Below are 27,957 nucleotides of genomic sequence, written 5' to 3' on the forward strand. Positions count from 1 at the left end.
CTGCCCAGGGCCCACCCGGAGAGCCAGAAGCAGTTGGACACGGTGTCCCGGCGAGTGCAGCAGCAGCCGTGACCAGGCTCTGCGCAATAAGTTAGTGTTTATTGGCTGCCCACGCCCTGCCGGGCCGCGGAACCCGTGCTCTGATCCGGTTATTGCACCTTCGACCCGAATGGGCAGAACCCGCCCTGGGACCCCCATCCCGAGTCCAGCTGGTCTCTGGCATATCCGCGGGGCTGACGGGGCATGGGGGGGCAGAGTGGTGGGGGAGGGCGGGGATGCAGCGAGAGGAGCGTGGTTCAGTGCAGCCCTGCGTGCGTGACCAGCAGGTGGGCCCGCGCCCGGGTCAGTGCAGCCACATCCCTGCCCCTCTGCCTGGAGGGACCCGACTCAGGTCCATGCTCGGGCCCGCTGGGGGCCACCTCCACGTCACTGCCGTGTCCACAGGGGCCTCCTCGGGGCTACACAGGCTCAGCTGTGCGGTCCTCAGGGGCCGTCCCTCCTCTGCTGGGGGAGCTCTGGGGAACACCGAGGTGTGGCCCTCGCCCCCGCTCTGGGGAGCCCCTGGAGGGACCGGGGGGCTCCGAGGGCGTGGTGGTCCCTGGGCTGGAAGTGCTGGGCTCTGCGGCCGCCCCATGGCCAGTGTCCAGCAGCGAATCCCCACTGGGGTCCAGGCTCTCAAAGGCAAAATTGGGGACGGCCAGGTGCTCGGTGCGGCAGGGGGCGTGCGGCCGCCGCTCGCCCTTGGGGACAGGGTCCGTCCCCAGGCCCTCGGCGGGCTCCTGGGTGTCCCTGTGGGGGGCCGGCTCACAGGACGGGGTCCTGCGGCGGAGGGTGCTGCAGCCAGCCTCCACCCCGGGGGGCCGTGCTGCGCCGTCGTCCTCCGCGGGGGGCTCCACGGAGATGCAAGGGGGGCTCATCTTCTTCTTCCGGCGCGCCCCCGAGGCCAGCTCAGCCCCTGGCCCCGCGTCCCCGCCCAGCTCTGCCGGTGCCCAGCACGGCTCTGATGGCCGCCCCGGCAGCTCCAGGAAGCCGCCCACCGCCCCGGGTCCTGGGGGGGCCGTGCTGGTGATGTGGCTGACCTCCTCGTCAGCTGGGTCTGGGGCCTCCATGCCGCCCGGCGCCGGGGGCAGGCTGGGGACGCCGCGCTGTCCTGGGGCAGGCTTGCGGGCTCGGGTGCCAGTGGGCCTGGGGGAGCAGGGTGGGGAGTGTGGGGAGGACCCCCGGGACAGATCCTTCCCTTCAGACTGTGCCCAGCCCGCAGAGCCGTCCCTGGAGCTGTCCGCCTGTCCTTCCTCGCCGTCCATGCACACAGCCTCCTGCGCGGGGGACAGAGGGTGGTGAGGCTGCCCGGCCCGGCCACTGTGCTGGACGGTTACGGGGAGCAGGACACGCAGCGTCTGTTGTGGGCAGAGCCTGAGGGACGTGGCCGGCACCTGCCGTGGACAGTCTCCGCGATGGCCGTTCTGTGGCCGGGCCTCTTACCTGCCTGCAGAGCAGCCGGCTGAGGCTGGGGCTGTGAGCTGGGCCCCGGGGGGAAGGGGCCGCGGCCTGGAGGGCGTCTCTGCCGCTGGACGGGGAGGTGGTGACCGAGGGGATGTCCAGCTGCGGGGATGTCCAGCGGCTGGCGGGTGGCGAGTGTGGGGAGGAGATGGAGCCTGCGGCGGGCGGGGGTGAGTGAGTAGTGACCCCCCTGCCCCGCCATCCAGCCCCTGGCCCCGGCCCTGACGTCATCGTACCCGAGGGGGCACCTGTGTAGACCTCCAGCTCCAACTCCTGCAGCGGCTGGGGCCGAGGGACCGCGGCGGGCACCACCGGCCGGAACATGTAGCTGTCGTTGGGCAGCGAGAGTGCCCGGGACGCGGACACCTTGCGCACGGCCAGGAGCGGGGGGCTCTCCTGGGTCGCGGGCGGCGGCCGGGCAGGGGGCTCCGGGGCCAGCTCCAGCTCGGCGTCCAGCTCGGCGTCCAGCTCGGCATCCTCCCGCGCCTCCTTGTTGCTCTCCTCCAGGTGCTTCATGAGCACGGCCACCACCACGTTGACCAGCACGAACTGGGCCACCAGCACGAAGGTGACGAAGTAGACGGGCGAGATGGCGGGCAGGTAGCCCAGGCAGTGCTTGTCCTCCCGGGCACACTCGCGCAGCGTGTCCTGTGGGGCCGGCAGCTGAGCGCGCACGCCCGGCCCCTGCCCGGCCCCGCCCGGCCCGCCCCCCGGCCCCTACCTTCATGATGCCGTTCCAGTTGTCCCCGGTGGACACGCGGAAGAGCGTGAGGAAGGCCATGCCGAAGTTGGTGAAGGTGGCGTGGCGGCTCAGGCCCTCACACGGGTTGTCCTCGCTGCACTCTGCGGGGAGAGGGACCAGCCTCAGCCCACCCGGCTCAGATGGCCCGTCCAGGCGCCATGAGGCGGCGTGCTCAGGCGCTCAGGCTAGGCACCGAGGTGGCCCCACCCAGCCCTGTGGCCGGCCCATCCCAGGGCACTGCCCCGACTGGGAGGACAGTGGGAAACTGGGCTCGGAGCAGGAGGAGTGGCTGGGTCCCTGGAGCTCCCTCCGGACAGGCCCTGTGCTAGCCAGTAATGGCCCACACACGGCATGCACACGGCTCAGCCATGTGCACACACGCAGACATGCACCACCACATGCATGGGTACGACCAGAATGCACACACGTACGTGCACACATGCACAGACACACACGCACAGACACGCCCATGGGCCTGTGAAGAGTCCACAGCACCTTCACACACACACACGCACACATCTGCTGCCCTGAGCTCACATGTCCCCTGGACACAGGTGCTTGGGAATAGTCACTAGGACCTCTGCAGACCCCAGGCCTGAAGCTGTCCAGTCACAGTGGACACTGAGACCTTCCCACACAGTGCACCTGGACGTCTGCAAGCTTCCCCCAGCATCCAGGGCCTGTGTGTGCATGTGTGTGCATACATGTGTGTTACCCTTCCAAGAGTCAGTGTGTGTGCGTACATGTTTGTTGCTCACCCTCCCAGGTGCCAGTGTGTGCATATGTGCGTATGTGTGTGTACACGTGTCACTCACCGTCCCAGGTGCCTGTGTGTGTGCGTGTATGTCGCTCATCCTCCCAGGTGCCAGTGTGTGCACGTGTATGTCGCTCATCCTCCCAGGTGCCAGTGTGTGCACGTGTGTATGTGTGTCGCTCACCCTCCCAGGTGCCAGTGTGTGCACGTGTGCATATGTGTATATGTGTCGCTCACCTTACCAGGTGCCAGTGTGTGCAAGTGTGCATACATGTATACATGTGTTGCTCACCCAGGTGCCAGTGTGCACATGTGCATACCTGTGTATGTTCGTTGCTCACCCTTTCAGGTGCCAGTGTGTGCACATGTGCATACATGTGTACATGTGTCGTCACCCTCCCAGGTGCCAATGTGTGCATTGTGTGTACGTGCCGCTCAGCCTCCCAGGTGCCAATGTGTGCACGTGTGCATACATGTGTGTCACCCTCCCAGGTACCAGTGTGTGCATGTGTGCATACGTGTGTATGTTTATTGCTCACCGTCCCATGTGCCAGTGTGTGCACATGTGTATACGTGTGTGTCGCTCACTCTCCCAGGTGCCTGTGTGTGTGTGCAGGTGTGTGCACGTGTGTGTGGCAGCTGAGTCCCTCGCCCTGCGTGTGCCGGTCCTGCAGACCCTGTGGGCACTCACCGAGCCTTCCGAACAGCTCCACTCCCAGGGCAGCATAGATAAAAAACAGGAGCATGAAAAGGAGACCGAGGTTCCCTACCTACATGGAGGAAAGCAGACGCGTCAGCCGGCATCACCTGGGCCCCTTGCACCCGCACTCAGGCTCGAGCCCGTGGGCCCGAGGCTGCCCATCCCGTAGGCACCTGGCCTTCTCTGGGAGCCCTGCCCCCACCTCCTCCCGCATTGTCCCGCTCTGGGCTCCTGCTCCAGGGGCCCAGGGTCCTAGGCCTGGAGAGGGGAGGGTGGACAGTGAGGCGTGCCTGGGAGACTGACCAGGTGGGCTGGACACTCAGGTGGACAGGTGAGTGTGCTGCAGGTGGAGGGTTGGCAGGGAAATGAGTCCTGCGCACCAGGGCCCCAGCATGGAACAGACTCTGGGCTCTAATCTGCCCTCCACAGAGAACCCGCCCCAGCACTGGGCACTCCGGCCACATTGCGGGTCTCTCCCTGCACACGGCCCTCCCTCCCTAGGCCCCGCCTCCTCTGCACACGGCCGGCCCTCCCTCCCTAGGCCCCGCCTTCCCTGGACCCCGCCCCCTCCGCACATGGCTCCTCCCTATCACGCGTTGTCCCTCTGCCGTGACCTCCACGAAGGTCACTGCGGGGCGGGTTCCCTGAGCTGTCCCGAAACAGTGGGGTCCCCGTGGCCCCGCGGTCCTGGGAAGCCACATACCTGGGGCAGCGCCTGCACCACCGTGTCCAGCAGAGCCCGCATGCCCGTGGCCATCTTCAGCAGCTTCAGCACTAGGGAGGGAAGGGGTGTGAGGGGTGGGCGCGGCGGCGGCACCGCCCGGACCAGCACGCGGGGCCTACCGCGGGCGATGCGCAGCACGCGCATGATGCGGATGATGGTGGGGTTGATGGGCAGCGCTGCGCTCATCTCGATCTCCTCCAGCGTGATGCCCATGATGGACAGCAGGACGATGGCCAGGTCCAGCTGGTTCCACCTGGCACGTAGGCAGCGGTCAGTGCCCAGCACCAGACACCTCCCAGCTCCCGCCGCCAGTGCCCCTCCCACCTGTCCTTGAGGAATCTCCGGAAGCCGAAGGCCACCAGCTTCAGCACGGCCTCGATGACGAAGACGATGGTGAAGACATAGTTGCAGTACTTGAGGGCCTCATCCAGGGACTGGGGGAGAAGGCAGGCTGCGGGCACTGGGTGCTGCGGGGCGCCCTCCCCCACCCAGACTGGGAGGTGCAGGCCGAGTCAGCTCTGGCCTGCCCGTCCACCCACCCTGAGCAGGAGTGCCCAGAGCATACCCCACGCCTGGTTCTCAGGCGTGAGCTGTCAGCCACACACTCCCAGGCCCGGGCCCCCACCTTGGGCTGGTCGTAGTGCTCCATCGACATGGTGATGACGTTCACGCCGATGATGAAGGTGATGAAGAGGTCCAGGTAGTGGCTGGTGCACAAGGAGTGGATGGAGCGGCGGGTGGGCGGGTAGTCTGCGTAGTAGGGCCGGCGCTGGGCCTCTGCAGGGGAGTGGGCAGGCGGTGGGCCAGCAGCCGTGGCCACCCAGCAGCTCCCAGCAGGCTCGAGAGCCCAGACAGGGGTTGACAGGGCCCCCCGCGTGGGCTTCTGTGTAGGGGGAATAGCTGTACAGAGGGGGGACAGAGTGCCGGGAACAGGCCTCGGCCAAGGCATCTGCCACTCGGCTGTGGCCCTGGGCAGAGGGGGAGGACTGAAGCCCAACCCCCGGGGCATCCTGAGCTGGGGTCTTTTTCGGGGTTTTTGGGCCACCCCCGATGACGCTCAGGGCTCACTTCTGGCTGTGCTCTGAGGACTGTATGGGTGCCAAGGACCGAAACTGTTGGAGCACATACAGCGAGTGCCCTACCCGCTGTACTGTTGCTCTGGCCCCCGCGTGGGGGTCTTCTGCTGCTTTCCCGGAGGGGGCCAGAGGCATCTCAGTGGTGAGACGGGGGACTCTGGCGGGTCAGCCCTGGCCCCGGCTACCCTCGGCTCACACAGCCTGCCCCCTACTGTCTGACCCAGGGGCCCGAGTTCCCCCCGCCCCATCCTGGGGGTGGCTGGGGCCCTTAAGAGGCTGCAGACACAAGCTGGGGCCCCGCAGTGTCACTGTGCCAAGCGCTGTGCCCGCTGCAGCCCTGAGGGTGGGACGGGCCACTGAGCTCCCGTGGGAGACGCACGTGAGCCACAGGACCAGAGGGAGGCCACGGCTACGTGGCTCTGTGGAGCATGCCATCACCAGCACGTGGTTCACACAGCCAGGGAGCGAGCACAGCTGGGAGCCGGCGGGTCAGGCATGCAGCCACACACGAGGACATGTGTGCGTGTTCAGCAGCTGAGCACGCGCGGGGGCGGGCGAGAGCTCACAGCAGCCACCTGCATGCTGAGTGGGGGGCTGGCAGCGCCCCGGGCACTCTGTGGGCACAGCCTGTCTGGACGCCCCCCTCCCCCGCAGTGCCAATGGAGCTGGGCCAGCGGCAGCCTGGGCAGAGGCCACAGAAGCGGGCGCATGCGGGTGTGCCGGGCAAGGCAGATACCTGGGTTGGGGAAAGTGCCTGGAAAGATAAGGAGATGGTCTGAGCCGGCCGCAGCGGCGGGGACACTCAGCAGCCCTCCTGCAGGAAGCCCCTCGCTCCCCAGCCGGGCGAGTCTCCCTGATGCCCACCAGGCCTAGCTCCCTGCTACCTGCCCTCCACGGATGAGACCTCGGGCTGACTCTGCCCCTGACCATGGAGGGTGGGCTGGGGAGGGGTCTCAGTCATCTGAGCCATGTGGGATGCCAGAAGGCGGAGCTGGGGGCTCAGAGACCCCTGGGCTCGGGGCACGGCAGGGGCTGGCAGCAGGGGGGCCGGGCCCAGGCCAGCAGGGGCCCTACAGGTCCCCGTCCGCGCGCCTTACTCCGGCGTTTTCTCTCTAGCCGCCGCAGCCGTTTCTCCTCCCGCTGCCGCGCCTCCTCGGCCTCCTGGTGCTGCCGGCACTTGTGGAAGTTCTCCACCACTACGCCCACGAACATGTTGAGCACGAAGAAGCTGACGATGAGCAGGAAGGAGATGAAGTAGAGCAGCATCCAGGGGTTGTGGTTGGGCACGGGCTGCAGCACACGAGGGCCATGGGTGCCTGCACCTGCCCGGCCCCGGTGCCCCAGCCCTCCCCACGGAACTCTCTGGAAGTCCTGAGGCTGCAGGTGGGAGGAGGTGCCCTAGGTGACCCTGGAGACACCGGGAAGGGAGTGGCTTAGGGACTGGGCTGCCCGCCTGCTCGCACCTGCTGGTCGATACCCACAGCGTCCAGTCCGTCGTACATGATGTTCACCCAGCCGTCCTTGGACGACAGCACGAACAGGGACATCAGGGCCTGGAGGCCAGATCAAGGGTCATCGTGGCCCCACCATGGCCCCAGCACCTCCCTGGACGCCTTTGGTCCATCACCAGCCTGCTTCTGGCTGCGGACCAGTAGTCTGCTAGTCCCCAACCTAAGGAGACTGACCCCCCCCCCCATGGGCCAGCCCCGCTGGGGCCCCGCCCCCAAGGTGGCCTACCCACCACCCTAGGCCCTGATGCTGTCCAGCTGGTGGCCCTGTCCCCACCAGCCCCACCACCAGCGTGGCCCCACCCGCCAGTGTAGCCCCGCCCACTGACCTGCCCAGCGCCTTGGCCCCGCCCACCCGCGTAGCCCCGCCCCACGCACCTGGCCCAGGTTGTCGAAGTTATATTTGCGCCGCACCCAGCGGTAGTGGGCAGCCCGGCACTCAGCCTTGGTGGAGATGTTCCTGGTATCCGAGCCCTCGCAGTAGTAGAACTTCCCCTTGAAGAGCTGAGCGGGGCCAGCAGTCACCCGAGGCCTGCCACTCCCTCCCACACAGTGCTCAGGGGCCCGCGCCCTGGTACCTGCACGCCCAGGATGCCAAAGATGATGAAGAAGGCACAGCAGATGAGCACGATGTTCCCGATGGGCCTGAGAGACGAGATCAGCGTCTCCACCACCAGCTTCAGGCCCGGGGCTCGGCTGATGACCCTACACAGAGCGGAACAGTGGGCAGTGGGCCCAGGGGGAGAACCAGCAGTGGGAAGGGGCAGAGTTCTACCTGCTGCCACTGGGCCCCGGGACCCCCGTGCCCATGGCAGCTCCTTTACCACCACTCGACTTGTCCTCACGTGGAGGTCCCAGTCCCATGCCTCCGCCCTGCCCCCAGCCCACCTCAGCGGCCTGAGGGTCCGCAGCAGGCGCAGCACTCGCAGGATGCCCAGGATCTTGGCGCCACCGGCAGAAGCCATGGCCACAATGATGTCCACTAGGGACACCAAGACCAGCAGCCCATCCAGCACGTTCCAGCTGCTCTGCAGGTAGGCGTGCTCGCCGGAGACCAGGCCCAGGGCCACCACCTGGGAGGGAGGGGCGGGTCAGGGCAGGTAAGGGCCTTGCTGGACCGAGGCTGCGGGGCTGGGCCCTCTGGGCAGGAGGCAAGGTACCTTCACCATCATCTCGGCCACAAAGATCGCCGTGAAGATGTAGTTGGAGGCGCTGAGGAAGACGCGCTCCTGCAGTGACAGGGGCAGAGCGGGTGCCGGGACTGCCGTGGGCCCCTCGCGCCAGAGACCCCCCCCTCCGGCCCCGCGCAGTGCCTCACGTTGCTGCCAGGGTCGATGTCTGGCCGCTCCAGGGCGATGGTGATGCAGTTGAGGAAGATGAAGACCAGGACCACGTGGTCGAAAAGCTTGTGGGCGATGAGCTTCTGGCAGGAGACCCGGAAGCTGCGGGGGTAGGGCAGCGCTGAGGGGGGCTGCGGGGCTGGAGGGGCCAGGGGCGCAGGGCCGAGGGGCAGGGAGCCCCAGCCGTGCGGGCCTCACCGGTTCTGCGGGGAGAAGAGGTACAGGGCGCAGGGCTCCCGCCGCCGGCACCACTCGGGCTTGTAGGGCTCCAGGACCTTGCGCAGGCGGGAGCAGCAGCTCTGCGGGCACAGGGGCGGCTCTCAGGTCCCGTCCTGCCACACCGCTGCCCCCCACCCCTGCGGGACGGGCGCGCTCACGTCCTCCATGTCCTCGTCCAGCTCCCCGGTGTCGTCCTTGTTGCCGTCCACGCGCAGGAAGAACTCGCTGGGCAGGGCCAGCATGTGCCCGTCGCAGTCCTGGAGCTTGGCGTGCTGCGGGCTGCGGGCGCCGGGCCGGCCGTCCTCCGCCTCGTCATCCGTGCTGCCCTTGCCCTCGCCCGACAGCAGGGACTCGCGCTCGCCGCCCTGGCCCCGGCGCTTGAGGCTGGGCGCGCGGCCCAGGCTGTTGCGGCTGCAGCGACGGCTGCTCCAGGCGCTGTTGGGGCCCCAGGGGGTGCAGGGGGAGCTGCGGAGACTGGACTGTGGGGGACGGGGGTGAGGCTCTGGGTGGGTCCCGTGTTGGGGGCCCCCTCGGCCCACTTCTCTGAGGCCACCCAGGACTACACACCGCCCCCTCACTTGCCCACGTGGTCCCTCCCACGTCAGCTCCGTGCCACACCCTCCCGTCCACCTCTGGGCACAGAACAGCCCACGTCCAGCCGGCCTCGGTCATGCTGGCTCTCTGGGACCCGCTGCCTGTCCTAGCCTCGAGGGCCCCCGCTCCCCAACAGCCTGGACCCCCGAGGCAGGCACGCAGCCTTGGAAGGCCCCTACCAGTGACTTCTGGTCCCCCAGCTGGGGGTCCACAGAGCTGCTGCTCCCACGGCGAGACTCCAGGAGGCCGAGGGCAGCGTCCAGGTGTGGGGAGTTCTTCGGGGTGGGCATGGGCGTGGCTGCAGTGCGCATGATGAGGGGAGGGGGCAGGCTGCCCCCGGCTTCCAGGTGCCCATTGGGGGTCACCGCCAGCGTATACATCTTCACATCTGGAGGGGAAGGAAGGGCCATGCACTCAGGCCTGCGGGGCTTCCCGGAGTGGCTCCAGTCCCAGCCCTGAGGGCGGAGAGGTGCCCGGTCCTGTCCCCTGGACGCACCCGCAGGCCCCAGGCCTCGGAGCTTGTCGAAATCCTCCTCCAGGTGGGCTGACGTCTTGTCCTCATCCGTGTCTGACCTGTTGGCATCGCCCTGCACCCCCAGCACAGTGTAAGACTCGTGGGTGGCGACACCCGAGAGGGCCTGTGGGGGTCCCGTGTGTGTGCAGAGTAGCGGCACGAGAGCACAAGGCTCTGGGGGGCAGGTACTAGGGCTGGACGTGGATGAAGGACAGAGGGACCTGCCCTGGCCCTCACCTCCGCCTGGAAGCCCTCCACCAGGATGGCCACCAGCAGGTTGAAGAGCACGTAGTTGCCAAAGGTCATCAGGGCCACGAAGTAGAGGGCAGCCCAGGAGGAGGTGGAGGCCATGCCGTTGTAGAGGACGACGTTCCAGTCCTCCTGCGTGAGGATCTGGGGGCGGCCAGGAGGTCAGCCTGGGCCCCAGGTCCCTGGAGCTCCCCGCACCCCGGGCCGGCCCATGGGCAGCACCTGGAACACGGTGACAATGGCCCACAGCAGCGAGTCGAAGTTCTTCCTGTCGGGGACGGTGTCCCCCGTGTCGGTCTTCAGGCTGAACTTGCAGCCGAAGAGATGCATGCCGAGGATGCTGGGGAGGAAGCCGGCGCGGTGAGGGGAGCCCGGGGAGGCCCTGCCCCCTGCTCCCATGTCGGCCCGGCTGGCCGCCCCCCACCCCGAGCACCTGAAGATGAAGATGAAGAGCATGAGCAGCGTGCAGAAGGTGGCCACGTTGTCCATGGTGCGCATGAGCACCACCAGCTGCCGCCGCAACGCGGGCATGAAGCGCACCAGCTTGAGCACCCGCAGCAGCCGGAAGGTCCGCAGCACCGACAGCCCGCCGTCCGCCTGCCCCACGATCTCCCAGACGCTGCGGGCACGGCGGGGTCAGCGCGCAGCTCCCCCCCCCGCCACGGCCCCCCCTCCCCACGGGCCCTGCTCGTGGGTGCCCACCTGATGACCACGATGACGCCGTCGAAGATGTTGTAGGGGCTGCGGATGTAGCCGAGAGGCCCGCAGGCCAGCAGCTTCAGCAGCATCTCCAGAGCGAACACGCTGGTGAACACGATGTTGCTGATCTCCAGGGCGTTGGTCAGCTCCTCGGGCTGTGGTGGGCAAGGAGATCAGGGCCTGCCCGAGGGGTGGCCCCCGAGGGAGCAGTGCTCTGGGTGTGAGCACTGACTGGGCAGCCACGGGACCCCAGCGCCTCAGCTCTGGCTGCCCCCTTCACACAGGGCAGGGCTCCTCGCACTCCCAGGCCCAGGAGTCCTGCCTGGGAGAGCCTCCTGTCAGGGCTAGTCACAGCACAGTCTCACGCACACAGGGATGCACACAGGCTCACGCATGCACCGACTCATGCAGACTCATACACACAGAGATGCACACAGGCGCACGCACAGACTCATGCACACACAGAGACTCATACACACAGAGATGCACACAGACGCACGCAAAGACTCATGCACACACAGACTCATGCATACACAGACTCATGCACACACAGACTTATACACACAGAGATGCACACAGGCGCACGCACAGACTCATGCACACACAGCCTCACGCACACACAAACTCACGCACACACAGACTCACGCATACACAGACTCATGCAGACTCATACACACAGAGATGCACACAGGCGCACGCACAGACTCATGCACACACAGACTCATGCATACACAAACTCACGCACACACAGACTCACGCATACACAGACATGCACACACAGACTCATGCAGACTCATACACACAGAGATGCACACAGGCGCACGCACAGACTCATGCACACACAGCCTCACGCACACACAGACTCACGCACACACAGACTCACGCATACAGACTCATGTACAGACTCACGCACACACAGACTCACGCATACACAGACTCATGCACAGATTCATACACACAGAGATGCACAAAGGCGCATGCAGACTCACGCACACAGGCACACGCACGCACAGACTCATGCACAAACTGACTCACGCACAGACTCATGCATGTGCACAGACCCATGCAGGCACACACGCACACACTCACACACACAGACTCATGCACACACATGCACATGGACTCATGCAAGCACACATGCACACACACAGACTCATGCACAAACTAATGAACACACACAAAGGCTCATTCACATGCACAACAAAGACACACACATGCACACACACTCATGCACACACAGACTCGTGCACATGCATGCCCACATACACACAAGACACCCACGGACTCATGCACATTCACACCCATCTCATTCACACACTCACACACTGTCACATGCCACTACACGAGCTCAGCCACACACGCGCATGCTGGGGCCTCGCCCGGGGCCCACCTGCTCGTGGTACTCGACGCCCATGCTGAGTGTGTTGGTGAGGATGGCCACCATGATCCCTCGGCTGAAGTACTTGCTGTCCACGACGCGGCGCAGCTTCCCGCTGAGGATGCCCCAGACGTGGCCTGGCCCGCCCTGCCCACTGGGCGCTGCTCGCTGCTGGGCCCGCCGCCGCAAGCTCCCGGGGCTGGTCGCGCTGGCGGGGCACTGCTGCAGAGGGTCCCGGCGATCTCCATGCTGCACATCCTGCGTGAACTCGTACACCCCCTCAGCTCCCGAGTCCCCGCTGTCAGAGCCACTCAGCTCCAGCTCGGCCTCGTCCAGGGCTCGGGCACAGTAGGGGCAGTTGCCCAGCTCACAGGTGAGGGTGCCTGCCTGTGGACTGGGCAGCGGGCAGGGCACACTCAGGCCCGACAGGCGGCTGGGGGCCCGGCCCAGACCTGCAGAAACAGATCAGGCAGTCAGGTTGCCCACAGCAGAACTGGGGTCCCAGGGCCCACCATGGGGGGTGCTGTGAGGTGTATGGGGCACACCTGAGTGAGGCACACACACGCCTGGGCACACACACACCTGCGGAAGACATGCACACACCCTGGGTGCTCACACACACACCCGAGTGCTCACACACACACACACACACACACACACACACACCTGGGTGCTCACACACTCGCAACTGAGAGCTCTCTCACACACAGCTGGACACTCATACACAACCCTGGGCACTTACACTCTCACACCCGGGTTCTCACACACACATACCTGGGTGTGCACACACACATCTGGGTACTCACACACACCTGGGTGTATACACACACACACACACACACACACACACACACACACACACCTGGGTGCTCACATGCCCCACCTGGATGCACATACAGACTCAAATGCCTCAGGGCCAACAGCGAGTGTGCCCAAGTGCCCTATGTGACACAGCAGACAATGGTCAGACGCCTCAGCTTGGGACTCCTGCCCTTGTCACAGGGGCAGAATGTAGTGACCACTGCTGGCCATCACCTCCAGGGAGCACAGGGGCTACCTGGGTGACAGGCAACCCAGGACCATGCCCTGTCCACCCCTGGGAGTGCTCCCTTCCTGTCCCAGGTGGGCTAATACCAAAGCGGAGGGTGGCCTCTCTCCCTGACTCGCGGATGCTGTGACCTCCAATGTCCCTCATCTGCCTCACTCACGTCCCCCTGAAAGGGTGCTGTCCACTCCAGAGAAGAGGTCAGGGGGTGGATGGGACATGAGCTGTGGACCCACTGGACCTGGGCACTCTCCCATCCTGGGTCATCCCCTGGCAGCCCCACCTGCAGGCACCCGGGGGTCCCTGGGGCCCCTACAGTGCTCCCTGGGGCCCCTACCATGCTTCCTGGGGCCCCTACCGTGCTCCCTGGGGCCCCTACCATGCTCCTGGGGCCCCTACTGTGCTCCCTGGGGCCCCTACCATGCTCCTGGGGCCCCTACCGTGCTCCCTGGGGTCCTTACCGTGCTCCCCAACCAGGTGCTGAATCTTCTCACAGGGGCTGGGGCTCAGACTCAGGGGGCTGTGGCCTCCAGTGCCCGGAGACCCGTGGGCCCGGGTCCCCTTGGGTCCAGTGCCACCTTTGCTGCCGCCCATGCCTGAGGGCAGGATGGTAGGGTAGTTCCTGGCACCCAGCCCTGCGGCTAGCTTGAGGCTGGCAGCAGCGGTGGCGGCACGCACGGCCTGGATCCTCTCCTGCGGCCGTTCCACATGGCAGTCGGCATGGTACACGCTGTGTACTGACTCGGCATCGGGCCTGGGGCCAGGTGAGGAGGATGCCCCCGCTGGCACCAGCCTGCTGTCCAGGGCAGTGGGCTCGGGGCCAGGCCGGCGCGGGCTGCTGTGGCTGAGGTGGTAGTGGTGGTGGTGGTGGTGGTGGTGGTGGTATACCAGGTGGTGCACGGAGGCGGCGTGCCGGCCCCTCGACCGCCGGCGCCCCGAGCCCTGGCCGTGCGGCACGTTGGTCGGGTCCACCTTCTTGCGCCAGCGGCTCTGCCAGCGGGCACAGAGGCGCAGGCCACGGCGCCGGAGCTTGCGGCAGATGTGGCCCACATACTTGAGCAGCTCCTCGTAGCAGCTGCCCGGCTCCGAGAAGCTGGCCAGCGTGCTGTCGTTGGACAGGTACCGTGCTCGCTGCTCCCGCATCAGCTGGTGCTCTCGTTGCTTCGTCTCCGAGAACTGCGTGGCGATCACCACCAGGCACAGGTTGATCATGAAAAAGGAGCCCACCTGCGGAAGGGCGGCTTTGTACCCGGGCCTCTCAGTGCCCAGGGAGCCGGGAGGCACGGCATGGGGCATAGAGACAGGGGGCGAGGGTCACCAGAGCTCCCCGGAGCTCAGCCAGACCGAGACCCCTGACTGAGCAGAGGCTGGATGCTTCGGTGGCAGGGCACACCTGGGCAGCCGCCACGCCCCAGGGCTCCCTGCCCGCCCGCCCCAGCGAGCGCTTACAATGATGAGCAGAATGAAGTAGATGAAGTTATAGAAGGAGTGCGCGTCCATGACGTAGTACATGATGTCCACCCAGCCCTCCAGCGTTATCACCTGCGAGGGCAGCGACTGGGCTCAGGGTCCTCCGGCGACAGGGTCTCCCTGCCCATCCCGGGGGGGGGGGGGCGCCCTGAGCCAACCTGGAAGATGGCGATCCAGGCATAGCCGATGTTGTCGAAGTTGATGGCGCCGTTGTGGGGGTTGGAGTCACCGGAACGGCAGACGTTGTAATACTGGTTCCAGTTGATGCAGGCATTGCGGCCGGGGCCCAGGCTCTCGCCCGGCTGCCCGTACGCCTCCCAGCCCAGTGTGCACTCCACACGCAGCTCGCGGCGGCTGGGGATATGCGAGCACTTCTGCATGCCGTTGTCCCGGCGCGTGGAGCAGATGAAGGGGTTCTCTTCGCCCTCCTCCGGCATGTAGTAAGGCTGCAGGAAGGTGAGGTTGTTGTTCCTGGGCCGCAGACAAGGAGTGCAAGTGAGTCAGGGAGCGGCAGAAACCGGACCCTGGGACAGCAAAGAAAAAAACTGCCTCCCCCCCCCCAAAAGCAAACCTCCCGCAGGGGCCAGGAAGAGTGCAGAGACCAGGGCTTCGTGGTGGGGCGGGGCCCGAGGGGAGGAGCCTGGTGTGGGCGGGGCCAAGGGAGGAGCCTACTGGTGGCGTGAGACCAGAGGGGAGGAGCCTATTGGTGGAGTGATGTCCGAGGGGAAGAGCCTAGTGGGGCGGGGTCTGAGGGAGACTGGGGGTGGGGCGGAGCCCAGGGGAGGAACCTGGTGGTGGGGCGGGGCCCGAGGGGAGGAGCCAGGTGGTGAGGTGGGACCTGAGGGGAGGAGCCTAGTGGGGTGGGGCCCGAGGGAGGAGCCTGGTGGTGGGCGGGGTCGGGGAGGGGCTAGAGGGGAGGAGATTGAAGTTGGCAGGTGCCGCAGGCCGAGATGTTTGGCAATGCCCACCTACCTGACAAAGGTGCTGTCCATGAAGCAGCGGTTGCGCAGCAGGCCAGCCCAGAGCTGGACACCCACGATGCCGAAGATGAAGAAGACAAAGAAGCAGAGTAGAAGAACATTGCCCAGCATGGGCAGAGTGTCCAGCAGCAGCGTGACCAAGATCCGCATGCCTGCAGGAAGCAGGGCCGTCAGCAGTGCGCTGCCAGGGCCCCACCCCTCCCAGTGTTCATAAATGGTAACCTCCCCTCTGGGCTCCTGGGCATCGAGCAGGGGCCGGGGGGCCTGGGGCAGAGAGCTGGCAGGGCCCAGGCCCCCTTGGGAGCAGCAGCTTTGGGTGCCTGGGAAGTCTCAGGAGGTTGGGAATGGGGGGTTGCCCATTTTCCGGTGGGTGCTGTCAGCTCTGGAGGGGAGGTGGGGGGGTTGGGGTGCTGTATGGACCACAAGGGCTTCCAAGAGGTGGTCCTGAAGCCCTTCCTGTAAGTTAGGGCAGCTCGCACAATTCCCAGCAGCTCCTCCAGCTGCCCTGGCCGAGCTCTGGGAGTGTGAGAGCAGCCACACCCTCAGGCGTGGACCTCAGAGATGGGCACCACCACGGAGCCACCGGGGATGTGGGGTCCCGTGCACTGGGGAGCCCCCGAGCCTGCCTGCCTCTCACCACACCCGATTCCTCCTTGGGGTCCCAGAGCAGCGAGAGGCAGGGGTAGGCGCTGCTCCCAGAGGTGGTCAAGGCAGAAGGCTGCGTGCTGGCCGGGGCTGGCCGTCACTCACTGGGCACACGGTTGATGGCGCGGAGTGGCCGCAACACGCGCACTGTTCGGATGGCCGAGAGGCTCACGTTGTGTCCGTCCAGGGAGTATTCCATCATGCTGGGGTGCAGAGGGACATCAGACGCGGGGGCCGGCCGGCCCGCACCCCTCCCCCTCTTCCTGGGGGTCTGGGGGGCCCAAGGGTGGGGAGGGGTCGCAGCCAGGCTGCTCAGGACAGGGGCACCCTGGCGTTGAAGGGGAGGGCAAGGCCCACCCCGCCATGACGATGAAGAAGTCGAGTCTGTTCCAGGTGTCGCCCAGGTAACACTTCTGCCCGAAGAGGCCCAGCGCGATCATCTTTATGACCATCTCCACCGCGAAGAAGGCGAAGATGAAGTCATCGAAGGCCTGTGCAGAGGAAGGCCTGGGTGTGGGGCGGCTCCAGGGCCCCGGAGCCCCCGCCACCCCCAGGCCCGCAGCCCCACCTCCAGGGTGCTGCAGCGCTCCGAGCGGCACTCCACGTCCTCACAGGGCCGGAACAGGCCCAGAGTGACACAGTTGAGCATGATGACGAGCATGCTGACGTGCTCGAACCACGTGCAGCACTGGAGTTAAGGACAAGGCGGGAGAGCAGGGCCCAGGCCAGACACACCCCACACCTGCCTTGGGCTCAGATCCCGGGGCCACAGGGAGACCGCCAGGCGCTGCCCACAGCCTCTGACGAGCCCCGGAAGAGAAAGTGCAAGACACAGAGGGACCCCGAGGGGATGGCCAGCGCACCCACTCTGAAGTGACTCTGCAGGCACCGTGTCCCCAAGTGCCATCCACGCCCTAGGACAGCCACAGGAAAGGAGCGTCCTGCTGCTCCAGGAGTGGCCACCAGATGTCACCACAGATGCGCACAGGCACGGCTAGGCTGGGCATACCCCCCCCAACCATACCCCAGACTCTCTAACCGCCCCCAGGACTCTCTGCGCTCCCCCTCCCACCCCCCCACCTCGCACCCTGCCCAGCCGGGCCAGGCCCAGGAGGAGGGCGGGGGGACGAGGCCCCTCAGCCTGAGCCCTGGGTTCCAGGGGCACATCACACACCTCCCACAGCGCCCATTTCAGAATCACCCATCTTGCCCCCCTGCCCAGCCCTGGGCCCTGTGTTCTATGTCTGGGACGCTGGTGCTGGTGGCGCACAGGAGACGCAGGGTCTGTGTGGGGCCGGGCCTGTCAGCCCAGCACACACAGCCGGGCAGGTGACCACCACAGCGGCTGCTCTGGGTCCCTGGTCTCCTTTCAGTGGGACCTGGAACTGGCCCTGCCTCCACCCCAGCCCCGGGGCTAAGCCCAGCACTCACCCACCCTGGGCGGTCAGACACCGCTGGGCAGAGGCCCCCTCGGCAAGGAGGGCGTGCTCTGGACTCTAACGCTCTTCCCGTTTTGAACCAGGTTCCCTCCCTAGCCTGCTACCCATGACCCAGCTCGACCTGGTCTGCTGGGGGGAGACCTCAACAGCTGCGACAGGGCCGTCACCTGCCCTGTGGGCCCCCATCTGGCCCCCCTGAGTCCTGCTGCTCTCCTGCTTCCTGATGGGGCCTGAGGGGTGCTGGACACCCACAGCCCCCCTCCCCTGGCCTCCAGCAGCTCCCTGGGCGGCCCCTCCCACACGGAGCTGGCCACTGTCCTTGGTGCTGGAGTGGCTCTTCCATCTCCAGGGGCTAGTCTGGGGGTCCGGGGTGGCCGGGCACCCAGGGGCAGTCGCTGCAGTGAGTGCAGTTTGGAGCTGAAGGATCTGATTCCTCCAAAGGGTCCCCACAGCAGACCCCCAATCCGTCTATCCACCCTCAGCTGCTGCCCCAGACACACAAGGCTGAGGCCAGGATGGACACTGCTGGGCAGGCTCACTGGGATGTGATTGGACCCTGACAGTGGTGTGGTCGGGGGCTCCTGAGAGCAGAGCTGGGGTGAGGGGGGTGAGCTGAGGCTCATTCCTGTCAGTCAGCATCACCCCTAACCCCCCTCAGCCTCAGCCTCCCGAAGAGTCAGCCCAGACCACTACGGGGATCGATCTCCACATGACCCCCAGTCCTGGGGCAGCCCCACAGGCATGCATGGGTCCCTGCCAGGGGGCCGCACAGCCCTGTCCTAGCCCCGTTCAGGGGGCCGCCATCCACATCCTCATCAATGGCCCTCAGCACTTGGAGCTGGGCGGGGCCGGGACCCCCTTCGCCTGCAATCCCCCTCTGCAGCACGGGCACGGCCGTGAGGGGGCGTCATGCTGCTCCCCATGCCCCCTTCTCCTGGGGGGCAGGGCGACCCTCCCTGCACACCCGCCCTGGTGGGGCTGTCCCCGCAGTCACTCGGTGGCAGCTCTCGGATGTGCCCTGCTCCCGCCCCGGCTGGCCCCTGTGCCAGAAGGCCCTCGGCAGCACAGGGCCGGGAGCACCCTCCCCACCACTGCATGCGGCCCCCGGCCAGGAGAGGCAGGTCTGCAGCCCCCGGAAAGGGAAGGCGTACGCAGGCCCTGGGGGCTGTTCCTTTGTGGGACGCGCCTGCCCAGGGCAGGAATTCTTGGGGCCAGAAATAACTGCCTGGGCTCTGGGCACAGCTGCCTGGGGCCCAGATTAGCGCCCTGGGGCTCGGCTCCTCCCACCCTTCCCTGGGAACGCACTGGCTGCCCCTCAGGCCTGTCCTGGCCCCCAGCCAGAAGGACTTCCCAGGGATGGGGGGGCCCTAAGCCCCGCCATGAGCATGTGCTCCTGCCAGGCCCCCCAGGCCCTGCAGGACTGGGCCTCACACCTGTCCCCAAGCCGGCTCACCCTGACTTTGCTCTATGTCACATGCCTACCAGCATCCTGAACCTTCCAGAAACTTCCAAAGCACAGGGCTCTGTGCTTCTTTTGTTCTCGTTTGTTTCTGTGCCACAGCTGGCGATGCTCAGGGCTTATTCCTGGTTCTGTGCTCAGGGATAGTTCCTGGCAGGCTCGGGGAATCATGTGGGATTCTGGGGATCAAACCCAGGTCAGCTACGTGCGAGGCAAACCCCTCCCTGCTTCGCCATCGCTCCAGCCCTGGTCTGTGCTTCCGAGCAGCCCGGCGAGCAGAGGAAGCTGGGGAGTCCCCGGGGGCCTCTGGCTGGAAGCCCTCAGTCTTCCTTCCCACATCACTGGGGGAGGCAGGAGCACAGACTTGGGCCAGAGCCAGGGCGGCTGGGCCCAGGGGACCACAGCTGACCACCACTGCCCCTACTGGAGCCCCAGTGTGGGGGCTGTGTCCTGGCCAACAACCCAGCAGTGCTGGGCTTGGGGCCCCTGACCCCTACTGGCCAGGGGCAGGGCTCAGAGAGGCACCATCTCCCCAGGTCTTCCTAGCTCTGGGGTCCCCGATGCCAGCGTACCCCTCCCAGGCTGGCCCCATTATAAATAGCTGTGATGCTGGACAGAGGCCAATGGACTGTGTGGGCACCCCTCCAGGCGCTCCCATGCCCAGGGAGTTACCCCAGGCACCCACAGGGGTTCCTCTGTGTGTCTGCACCCAGCACCCCGAAAGGTTGGGGGCTCCCCAGCCCCACCTGGTATCCTGCCCCGGCCCGCAGGACAGCTCATGTGGGGTCAGTCTGCTCTGATGCTGGCCGGATACCTCCTGACAGGATCGCCATCAGAAGAGGGGGGCATAGTCTCAGGTGCCCACATATGACCACACAGAAGGCGGGGCCAGGGAGGACGAGCTGCCTGCTGTCTGTGTCCCTGAGGTGCAGCCCCCACAGACAGCCCCCAGGCCACCCTGAGCACTAGGACTTGGGGCACTGAGGGGCAGCATCTGCCCAGACAGGGAAGCTGCCCACGGTTGAGCCCTGGGCAGTGTCGGGTCCCAGAACTGCCCTGTATCTGGAGGATAAACTGAGGCTCAGGCTTGTCACTGGCTCCCACCCACAGGTGGGACCACCCAGCTCACAGCCACATCATCTGGTCCTTGGGAACCATCTCCAGATGCACACACAAGGGGCCCCTACTGGCACCCCAGCGGACATGTCCCCCCAGTCCCTGACTCTGGGGGCCTCTTGGCTTGGAAAGATGGAGCAGTCTGATATACCCACAAAGGCACAACACCCCCCGCCCCCAACACACACAGACACGGAGATGGGCCTGCCACACAATCACACACGTGAAAACACATACACAGACAGACACGAACACAGGCACCAGCCCGCCACACAATCACGCACACGGAAACACATACACAGACACACATAGGCTCCGGGACACACGCGTGGCTGGAGCACTGGTAGTCAGTCCACTCCAGGGACAGTGTCTCCCCACACACACTCTGAGCTGGCCGGCTGCCCAGGCCTCCCAGCGCAGAGTGTCCTGACCACCAGACAGTCCAGCAACGGACAGACAGGCCCAGAGTCTGTGGCAGAGGCCAGGCGGGATGGACACTTGCAGGCCCAGGCAGACGGCGCCCGCGTCGGGAGTCTGCCAGGCCTGGCACAAACGGGACCTGGTAGCCAGCTGCCCCCGCCCCACCCCACCCCACAGCCCGGAGCCCCTCGGACAGCCCCCTCAGCCCCCGACTGGGGGAGCAGGCTGGGGCACCACCGCCTCCCTCCAGGCCCGTCTGGGCAGTCGTAGCTCTGCCCCCACCCGCAGGGCCTGGGCTCTCCTTGCCCACCAGCTGCTGTGCACACACGTCAGAATCGACCCCCAACAACACTAACCAACTGGGGGGATTCCTCGAGGCCCGCGGGAAGCTCGGGGCCCCACCCCGGGGGCAACCTCGGGCCCTCTCGGCTCCCCTACTCTTTTAGGGCAAAGCCCAGCAGAGACGAGCCCGCCCCAGATTCCGCAGCGCTCCCGTGGGGAGGGGCCGTCCCGGACAGAACGTCCCAGGGCTCCGGATGGTGTGGGAAGGGGCTGCCCGCAGATCCACAGAGGGGGCCGTGTCCGGCCAGCCCGAGACACCCCTGCTATGCAGTGGGGGGTCCTGAGACCCCTTTGTGCCCCGCCCCATATCCACCAGGCAGCTAGAGGCAGCGGCTGGAGGCAGGAGGGGGGGCCAGTGTCTCCGCAGACTCTGCATCGCAGATAAACAGTCTAAATTAGGAATTAAGGCATCCTTGTTCCCACCAGCCGCAGGCCGTATTTCAAACAGGCAGGAAGCTCCCCCCACACGCACCCCCCACAGCGCACAGCCCCATACTTCCTGATTCCAGAGCCAGCCAGGACCAGGGTGCTGACCACAGTGGGCGCCACTTGCCCTAGGGCTGGGGTTCCAGGCCCTGCAGAGACCCTCTCCCAGCCCACCCGGCACAGGAGAGACAGGTGCAGATGGAGAGAGACAGGTGCAGGTGGAGAGACAGGTGTGGGGTGGAGAGACAGGGGTGTGGGGTGGAAAGACAGGTGTGTGGGGTCGAGAGGAGAGGCAGAGGTGTGGGGTGGAGAGACAGAGGTGTGGGGTGGAAACAGAAGTGTGGGGTGGAGAGATAGGGATGTGGGGTGGGGAGGCAGGTGGGGGTTGAGAAGCAGAGGTGTGGGGTAGAGAGACAGAGGCGTGGGGTGGGGAGGCAGATGGAGGGTAGAGAGGCAGAGGTGTGGGGTGGAGAGACAGGTGGGAGGTAAGAGGCAGAGGTGTGGGGTAGAGAGGCAGTGGGGAGTGGAGAGACAGAGGTGTGGGGTGGAGACAGGGGTGAGGGGTGGAGAGTTTGAGGTGTGGGGTAGAGAGACAGGTGGGAGGTGGAGAGGCAGAGGTGAGGGGTGGGGAGGCAGGTGGGGGGTGGAGAGGCAGAGGTGTGGGGTGGGGAAGCAGGTGGAGGGTGGAGAGGCAGAAGTGTGGGGTGGAGAAATAGGTGGGGGTGGAGAGGCAGAGGTGTGAGTGGAGAGACAGGGGTGGGGTAGAGAGACAGGTGCTAGGTAGAGAAGCAGAGGTGTGGGGTGGAGAGATAGGTGTGGGGTGGAAAGACAGGTGCGGGGTGAAGAGGCAGAGGTGTGGGGTGGAGGGACAGGTGTGGGGTGGAAAGACAGGTGTGGGGTGAAGAGGCAGAGGTGTTGGGTGGAGAGACAGGTGGGGGTGGAGAGACAGAGGAGTGGGGTGGAGGGACAGGTGTGGGGTGGAGAGACAGGTGCGGGGTAGAGAAGTAGAGGTGTGGGGTGGAGGGACAGGTGTGGGGTGAAGAGGCAGAGGTGTTGGGTGAAGAGGCAGAGGTGCTGGGTGGAGAGACAGGTGGGGGTGGAGAGACAGGTGGGGGTGGAGAGGCAGAGGTGTGGGGTGGAGGGACAGGTGTGGGGTGGAAAGACAGGTGTGGGGTGAAGAGGCAGAGGTGTTGGGTGGAGAGACAGGTGGGGGTGGAGAGACAGGGGTGGGGGTGGAGAGACAGGTGGGGGTGGAGAGGCAGAGGTGTGGGGTGGAGGGACAGGTGTGGGGTGGAAAGACAGGTGTGGGGTGAAGAGGCAGAGGTGTTGGGTGGAGAGACAGGTGGGGGGTGGAGAGGCAGAGGTGTGGGGTGGAGAGACAGGTGGGGGGTGGAGAGGCAGAGGTGTGGGGTGGAGAGACAGGTGGAGGGTGGAGAGGCAGAGGAGTGGGGTGGAGAGACAGGTGGGGGTGGAGAGGCAGAGGTGTGGGGTGGAGAGACAGGTGGGGGTGGAGAGGCAGAGGTGTGGGGTGGAGAGACAAGTAGGGGTGGAGAGACAGGGGTGGGGGTGGAGAGACAGGTGGGGGTGGAGAGGCAGAGGTGTGGGGTGGAGGGACAGGTGTGGGGTGGAGAGACAGGTGGAGGGTGGAGAGGCAGAGGAGTGGGGTGGAGAGACGGGTTGGGGGTGGAGATAGGTGCAGGGTGAGGAGGCACAGGTGCGGGTGCAGCCAGAGTTTGAGGACTGCCTGGACAGCTGTCCCCAGGGCAGGGCAGCAGGGGAAACGCTGCACTGACCTCAGCCCCTGGTGTCCTGTCCACTCACACTCTGGGGGGCTCCTGGGAAGGGGAGCTCCAAGGTGGGGCTCAGGCAGCACAGGGCCAACTCGTTCCTGAACTCGGACTCAGGCCAGGCGTCCATCCCAACCTCTCCCGACACCCCTGGGCATCGGTCCCTCTTGGACCCCTCACCCCCAGGAGCCCACCACCGCCAGCCCGCATGGTCTCGCGTGCGAGGCTCGAGACTGAGGCAGAGCTGAGTGAAGGTCAGGCCCCAGGGTGGCCATCCTCCTGTCCCCTCCCTCAGAACCAGCAAGCCCCAGAGCACCCACTGCCGGGCTCCCCAGGGTACTGCCCGTGGACAGGAGAGCCCAGAGCCCAAGGCAGTGCCCGGCGAGGGTCCAGGGGAGTTGGCATGAGCTCAGCTGTGCCCCCAAGCCCCATGCTGGGGTCCTGCCCTGTCCCTTGGGACGTGACCACACATGGGGACGGGGCTGCACTCGGGTGACCAGGAAGAGGCGGTGCTGGCCTGATGGCCCAGACGGGTCCTCGTCACTCAGTACAAGTCCTGGGCGCTGTGGGTCCATGAGGAGGAGGTGTCCACGTGCTGGGCACAGGGGCCAGGGGAGGACACTGCCCATGCCCGCCTGCCCCAGCCCAGCAGGAGCTCCGTTCCATCCCCGAGGGCTCGGGAGAATGGGCATGGCGGGGCACAGTGGCATCGCCCTGGTGGAGTCCCTCCCTCCTCCTGATCCACAGGGGGGAGGGGAGCGGAAACCTCCCCCTCCAGGAAGCCCTCCCCCACAGCAATGCACAGCCCAACCAGCCCCTGGCGCCCCCTCAAGCAGTGCAGGCAGAGAAGAGCCAAACGCCAGAGTCCAGCAGCCTCCCTGGCCAGCCGGGTTCTCTGGGAGCCGGGCGGTGTGGGCCGCCCTGGGCATCTCCCACCACCCGCCCATCAGGGACCCACAGCCCCAGGCCCAGTGCTCTGTGGGACCCTTGCTCCAGCGGTCCCCAAGGTGCCAAGTGCCTTATGTAACTCGTGGGCAAGGATTAGTGACGGGCGTTGCCGGGGCAACCCGATTAGGGGACCCGGCCGCCGGCTCGTCTCCGGGAGCTGCTCCCGCCTCTCGCGTGGCCAAGGTAGAGGGAACCCCAGAGATTCATTAGCGACAGGTCCCCATGGCAACGGCGCCAAGCTCATTAATAATTTTTTTTATTCCGCGTGTGGGTGTTGAAACCCTCCGGAGGGCCGGCAGCTGCCACAGCCTGCCCGCGGGTGCCTGCCGCTCCGGAGACCTGCGATCCCGGTGGGCTGAACGGGGGCAGCAAGCCCCCCGGGACGGGCCCCCCTGGGTGCGGCGGTCAGAGACGACCCCGGGCCTTGCCCACCGCAGGTCTGCGCCCCACCCCTCGGGCTGGGCCCATGACTACTCGGGGGCCTTGAGACCCGGACAGCCCACTCACTGCCGCGGGCCCCACGGGCTAGCAGAGGACCCAGGCAGAGCCCCGGGACCCCCAGCGTGACGTGCAGGCTCCTGGGACTGTGACCCTGACGGCCAGCGACCTAGGCGGGTCAGCGGCAGCACCCCCCACCTGGCCCCGAGGTGCCCCATGATGGGATCAGGCGACGCCCACCGTCCCTGCTCTGTGCTGGGTGCCAGCCCTCCGCGGCCCTTGTCCCACTGACCACAGGTCAACCAGCGCCTGCCGGCCCAGTATGGGGCCAGTGCTGGAGGAAGGTGGGGCAGGCCGGCCCCTGGTGGAACCCGGGGAGACGATGAGCCGACTCGAGCTCTGGTGACCTGTGGGGACGCCGGCCCAGCCCTGGGGAGCAGCAGGGTGCCCCTCGGGAGGTGCAGCCAGCAAAGGGTCTGAGCTGCCCCCACATGGGCACCTCATGTCCAGGCCCAGGAAGGTGCTGGACACTGTGCCCTCTCAGTCCCACCAGGCTCTCGTGCCCACACGAAGGCCCCTGAAGCCAGGGACACCGAGGAAGTCAGGAGACTGCAGCCCTACCGGACTCAGAGGCCTCCTCCTCCACTGAGGGCCCCGAGTGCGGAGGGGAAGACCAGAGGCCAGGCCGGACCAAGAGTCGGGCCCCCACCCCCAGGCAGTTCTGGAGCCCTGGGCTCACCTGGAGGCCAGCCTGGGGGAGGCAGCCAGATATAGTGGCCTGACCAGGGATCAGGCCTGCGGGTGAGCAGCCCCAGAGACACTCACTCAGCTGACTGCCACGTGCTGACCCCGCGGCACCTGACTTCTGAGCTGGCTGCACTCGGCCCTGCGGCCGTCAGCACCCCAGGGAGGAGGGTCCTCGGGGCCCGGCGCCCTCCCACACCCGGCTGTCGGCGGCAGGATTAGAGGGAGGTCGCCCCAGCACAGCGTTCGGTCCCAGGAATCAGGGGGGTCAGCGGGCCCATGTTGGGGGTGTCCAAGTCCCTGGAGCTCCCCGTGGGGGCGGGGACGGCGTCATCCACCAGACCCCCTGACCAGCAGGAGGCAGCCGCCACAAGGTGCTGCCCTTCCTGAGTGACCTTGGGCTCCGGCCAGGTCTGCGCCGCGAGGGTTTGGAGGACGTCTGGCACGGCTCGTCCTGTGTTCCTCCCACCCCAGCCCAGAACCAGGCCCTTGCCCACGGCACAGGTGCACCTGGACACCCACGAGTCTCCCCAGGGGCCACTTCTTCAACTCAGATGACCTCCCTCCAGGAGCCCCGGGCCCTGACCCGACACCCACCTGGCCCCGCCCCCGCGCCCAAGCACAGGCAGGGACCCGGCACCCAGGGTCCAGCCCGTCCCTGGCTGCACCCGGCAGCGGGGTGCAGAGCAGTGTGCCCTGGCCGAGGGGCCTGGCTGGATGCGCTGGATGGCCAGGAGGAAGGGGCACCCCAGCCTGGGTCCCAGGACCTGGAAGGAGCCCCATGACCTTGCCGGGGACTGGGGGCCACGGGGGTCCAGGACGCCTCACACCAACCGCACCCCTGGGTCCTGGGTCTCTGCTCCCCGCCCCCCAGCCAGGCAGAGGCGGGGGCTCGTGCCTGCGGCATCCCACGACCTTGGCACGTCCTCAGTGGTTGGGAACCCAGGGCTGACAGAGCCAGTCCGGCACCGTCCTGCAGCCCGCACGCCCCGTGCCCCTCAGTCACTTCCTGTCCCCAGCGCGCCCGCCCGCCCGGGGAGGCCCCCGCCCCTGGACAGCCGGCGGGGTGATGAGCCCCGGGCAGAACATAACCCAGTCTCGCGGGCTGGGAGACGGATCCCACCCACCTCCCGCTATAAATAACCCGGCGGAGGAGCTGCGCTCTCTCGCCCCCAAAGTTCCAGCACAGTCGCGGCTCCGAAAGCAGCGTGAGCCACAGAGAGGGGCTGAGGCTGGCCCTGCAGTCTCTGGCGCCGGCGTCTCCTCGCACCCAGCATCCTCACGGGGCCCTGAAAGTTCCAGGCATCCTGCGCTCAGGGGAGGGGGCAAGTGCGGGTTCCCATAGGCCCAGGGGCAGGAACGGGGCGCCCCCCCCCACCCTCCACCCCCGCTGTTCACAGAAGCACCCTGGGGCGCGCTGGGGGCATGAAGCCAGCAGGACTATCCCCACCCGTCCCGGCTTACTCCTGGTGGCCCAGTCACACCCCCGAGGTCAGACGGTCGCGCCTGATGCCCCACCCGAGGTCTGGCCAGTCGGTGGTGGTGTGGCGGGCTGACACTGTGCCGAGACTCAGCGGTGGCCCCCCAGGACCTGGGCCGCGCCCTGACAGCACCTTCCTGAGTTCGTCCCTTGTGCTGGGCCACGCGCATTCCCCTCGAGCTTCCGCCGCCCCCCCTGGCCAGACACAGGGCTGTCAGCGAGAGGAAGCGCAGGCCGGAGGCGGCGCGGAACAAACTGTCCGCTGGCTGCCCACCGCAGCGGCCCGCAGGGGCCAGTACCGTCTCCAGGGGGCCTGGCCGCGCGCACACCCCGGCCGGCGTCTGGATCCGAGGCAGGAGCTCGGGCTTGAGGACTTTTTTGGTCGGGTCCTGCCGGCTGTATTTACACAGGGCACGAGGCGGAGCGTCCACGCGCATCGCTCATCCCGGCCTCGGGCTGACGGCGCGCTCGCCCCGGGCAGGCCCCGGGGAACCGTCTTGGGGGCCACTCGCGAGCCTGGGGGCAGGAGGGGCTGCCCGCGGCCCGGGCCCACGTGCGCGCCCGCCCCCGGTCCCCGAGCCCGAGGGGCCCCGGGCCTCCCTGCCCCCACCCGGCCGCGCGGGAGGGCGCGTGGCCAGCGTCAGCGCCGCGGCTCGGAGGGGCCGCGCGGGAGCCCGCCCCCCCACGCCAAACTTTGCTCCCCCGGGGCCCGGCCCGGCCCGGCCCGGCCCGCCCGGCCCGAAAGGATATGGGTTGCACACCAGCCGGAGGCACCAGCTGCGCGGCCGCGTGGTCTGCCCGAGGCAGAAGAAGACGGTGGTGGCCAGCGCGGGGTACGGGACGCGCGGCTCCTCGTCGGCGCCCGGGTCTGCGGCGCGCTCGCTCGCGGGGCTCTCGGGGGGCGCCGCGCCGGGGCCGGCCGGGCTCGGGGGCGGCGCGCCCAGGGGCACCCGCACCTCGTCGGCCGCCGGCGCGCCCTCGGCCATAGCGGCGCGGAGGCACCTGCGGGCACCGGCCCGGCCGCGGGGCCCCTTTGTCTCCCCTTCCCGGGGACGCGCGCCCCCCGCCCCGCCGCTCCCTCCCTCCGGCGGCCGCGCCCCTCCCCGCCGCCGGGCCCGCTGGAGGCGCCGCTCAACTTGGAGCCGGTCCCGGGCGCGCAGCGGGGCGCGTCCCCGCCGCCCTCACCTCGCTCCGGCGGCCGGCGGCGTCCCCGCGGGCATC

The 27,957-nt window shown here is 67.1% G+C and overlaps 1 protein-coding gene across 2 annotated transcripts; it reads right to left on the reverse strand.

Annotated features, from left to right (window-relative positions):
* Positions 1–78: 78 nt before the first annotated feature.
* Positions 79–27,912, reverse strand: CACNA1H (calcium voltage-gated channel subunit alpha1 H). 2 transcript variants are annotated; one of them, XM_055135404.1, is made up of 34 exons: positions 27,487–27,912; positions 16,706–16,817; positions 16,495–16,628; positions 16,243–16,340; positions 15,485–15,644; positions 14,671–14,983; positions 14,492–14,584; positions 13,504–14,269; positions 12,010–12,449; positions 10,623–10,774; positions 10,354–10,539; positions 10,143–10,260; positions 9,909–10,064; positions 9,654–9,744; positions 9,337–9,545; positions 8,722–9,042; positions 8,543–8,643; positions 8,323–8,446; positions 8,165–8,233; positions 7,893–8,077; positions 7,583–7,709; positions 7,383–7,508; positions 6,960–7,049; positions 6,594–6,786; positions 6,233–6,250; positions 5,046–5,197; positions 4,745–4,854; positions 4,540–4,673; positions 4,400–4,470; positions 3,688–3,766; positions 2,222–2,343; positions 1,737–2,148; positions 1,483–1,655; positions 79–1,316 (listed from the first exon to the last, which is right to left on the reverse strand). In XM_055135404.1, exons 1-34 carry the CDS (start codon positions 27,720–27,722, stop codon positions 459–461), a joined length of 6,729 nt encoding a protein of 2,242 aa, XP_054991379.1. In that variant the 5' UTR covers positions 27,723–27,912; the 3' UTR covers positions 79–458. The 2 variants fall into 2 exon arrangements, with proteins under 2 accessions (XP_054991379.1, XP_054991380.1); XM_055135405.1 differs by lacking the exon at positions 6,233–6,250.
* Positions 27,913–27,957: the final 45 nt, after the last annotated feature.

This window comes from Sorex araneus, chromosome 4, assembly GCF_027595985.1.
Source record: "Sorex araneus isolate mSorAra2 chromosome 4, mSorAra2.pri, whole genome shotgun sequence".
Taxonomy (NCBI): Eukaryota; Metazoa; Chordata; class Mammalia; order Eulipotyphla; family Soricidae; genus Sorex; species Sorex araneus.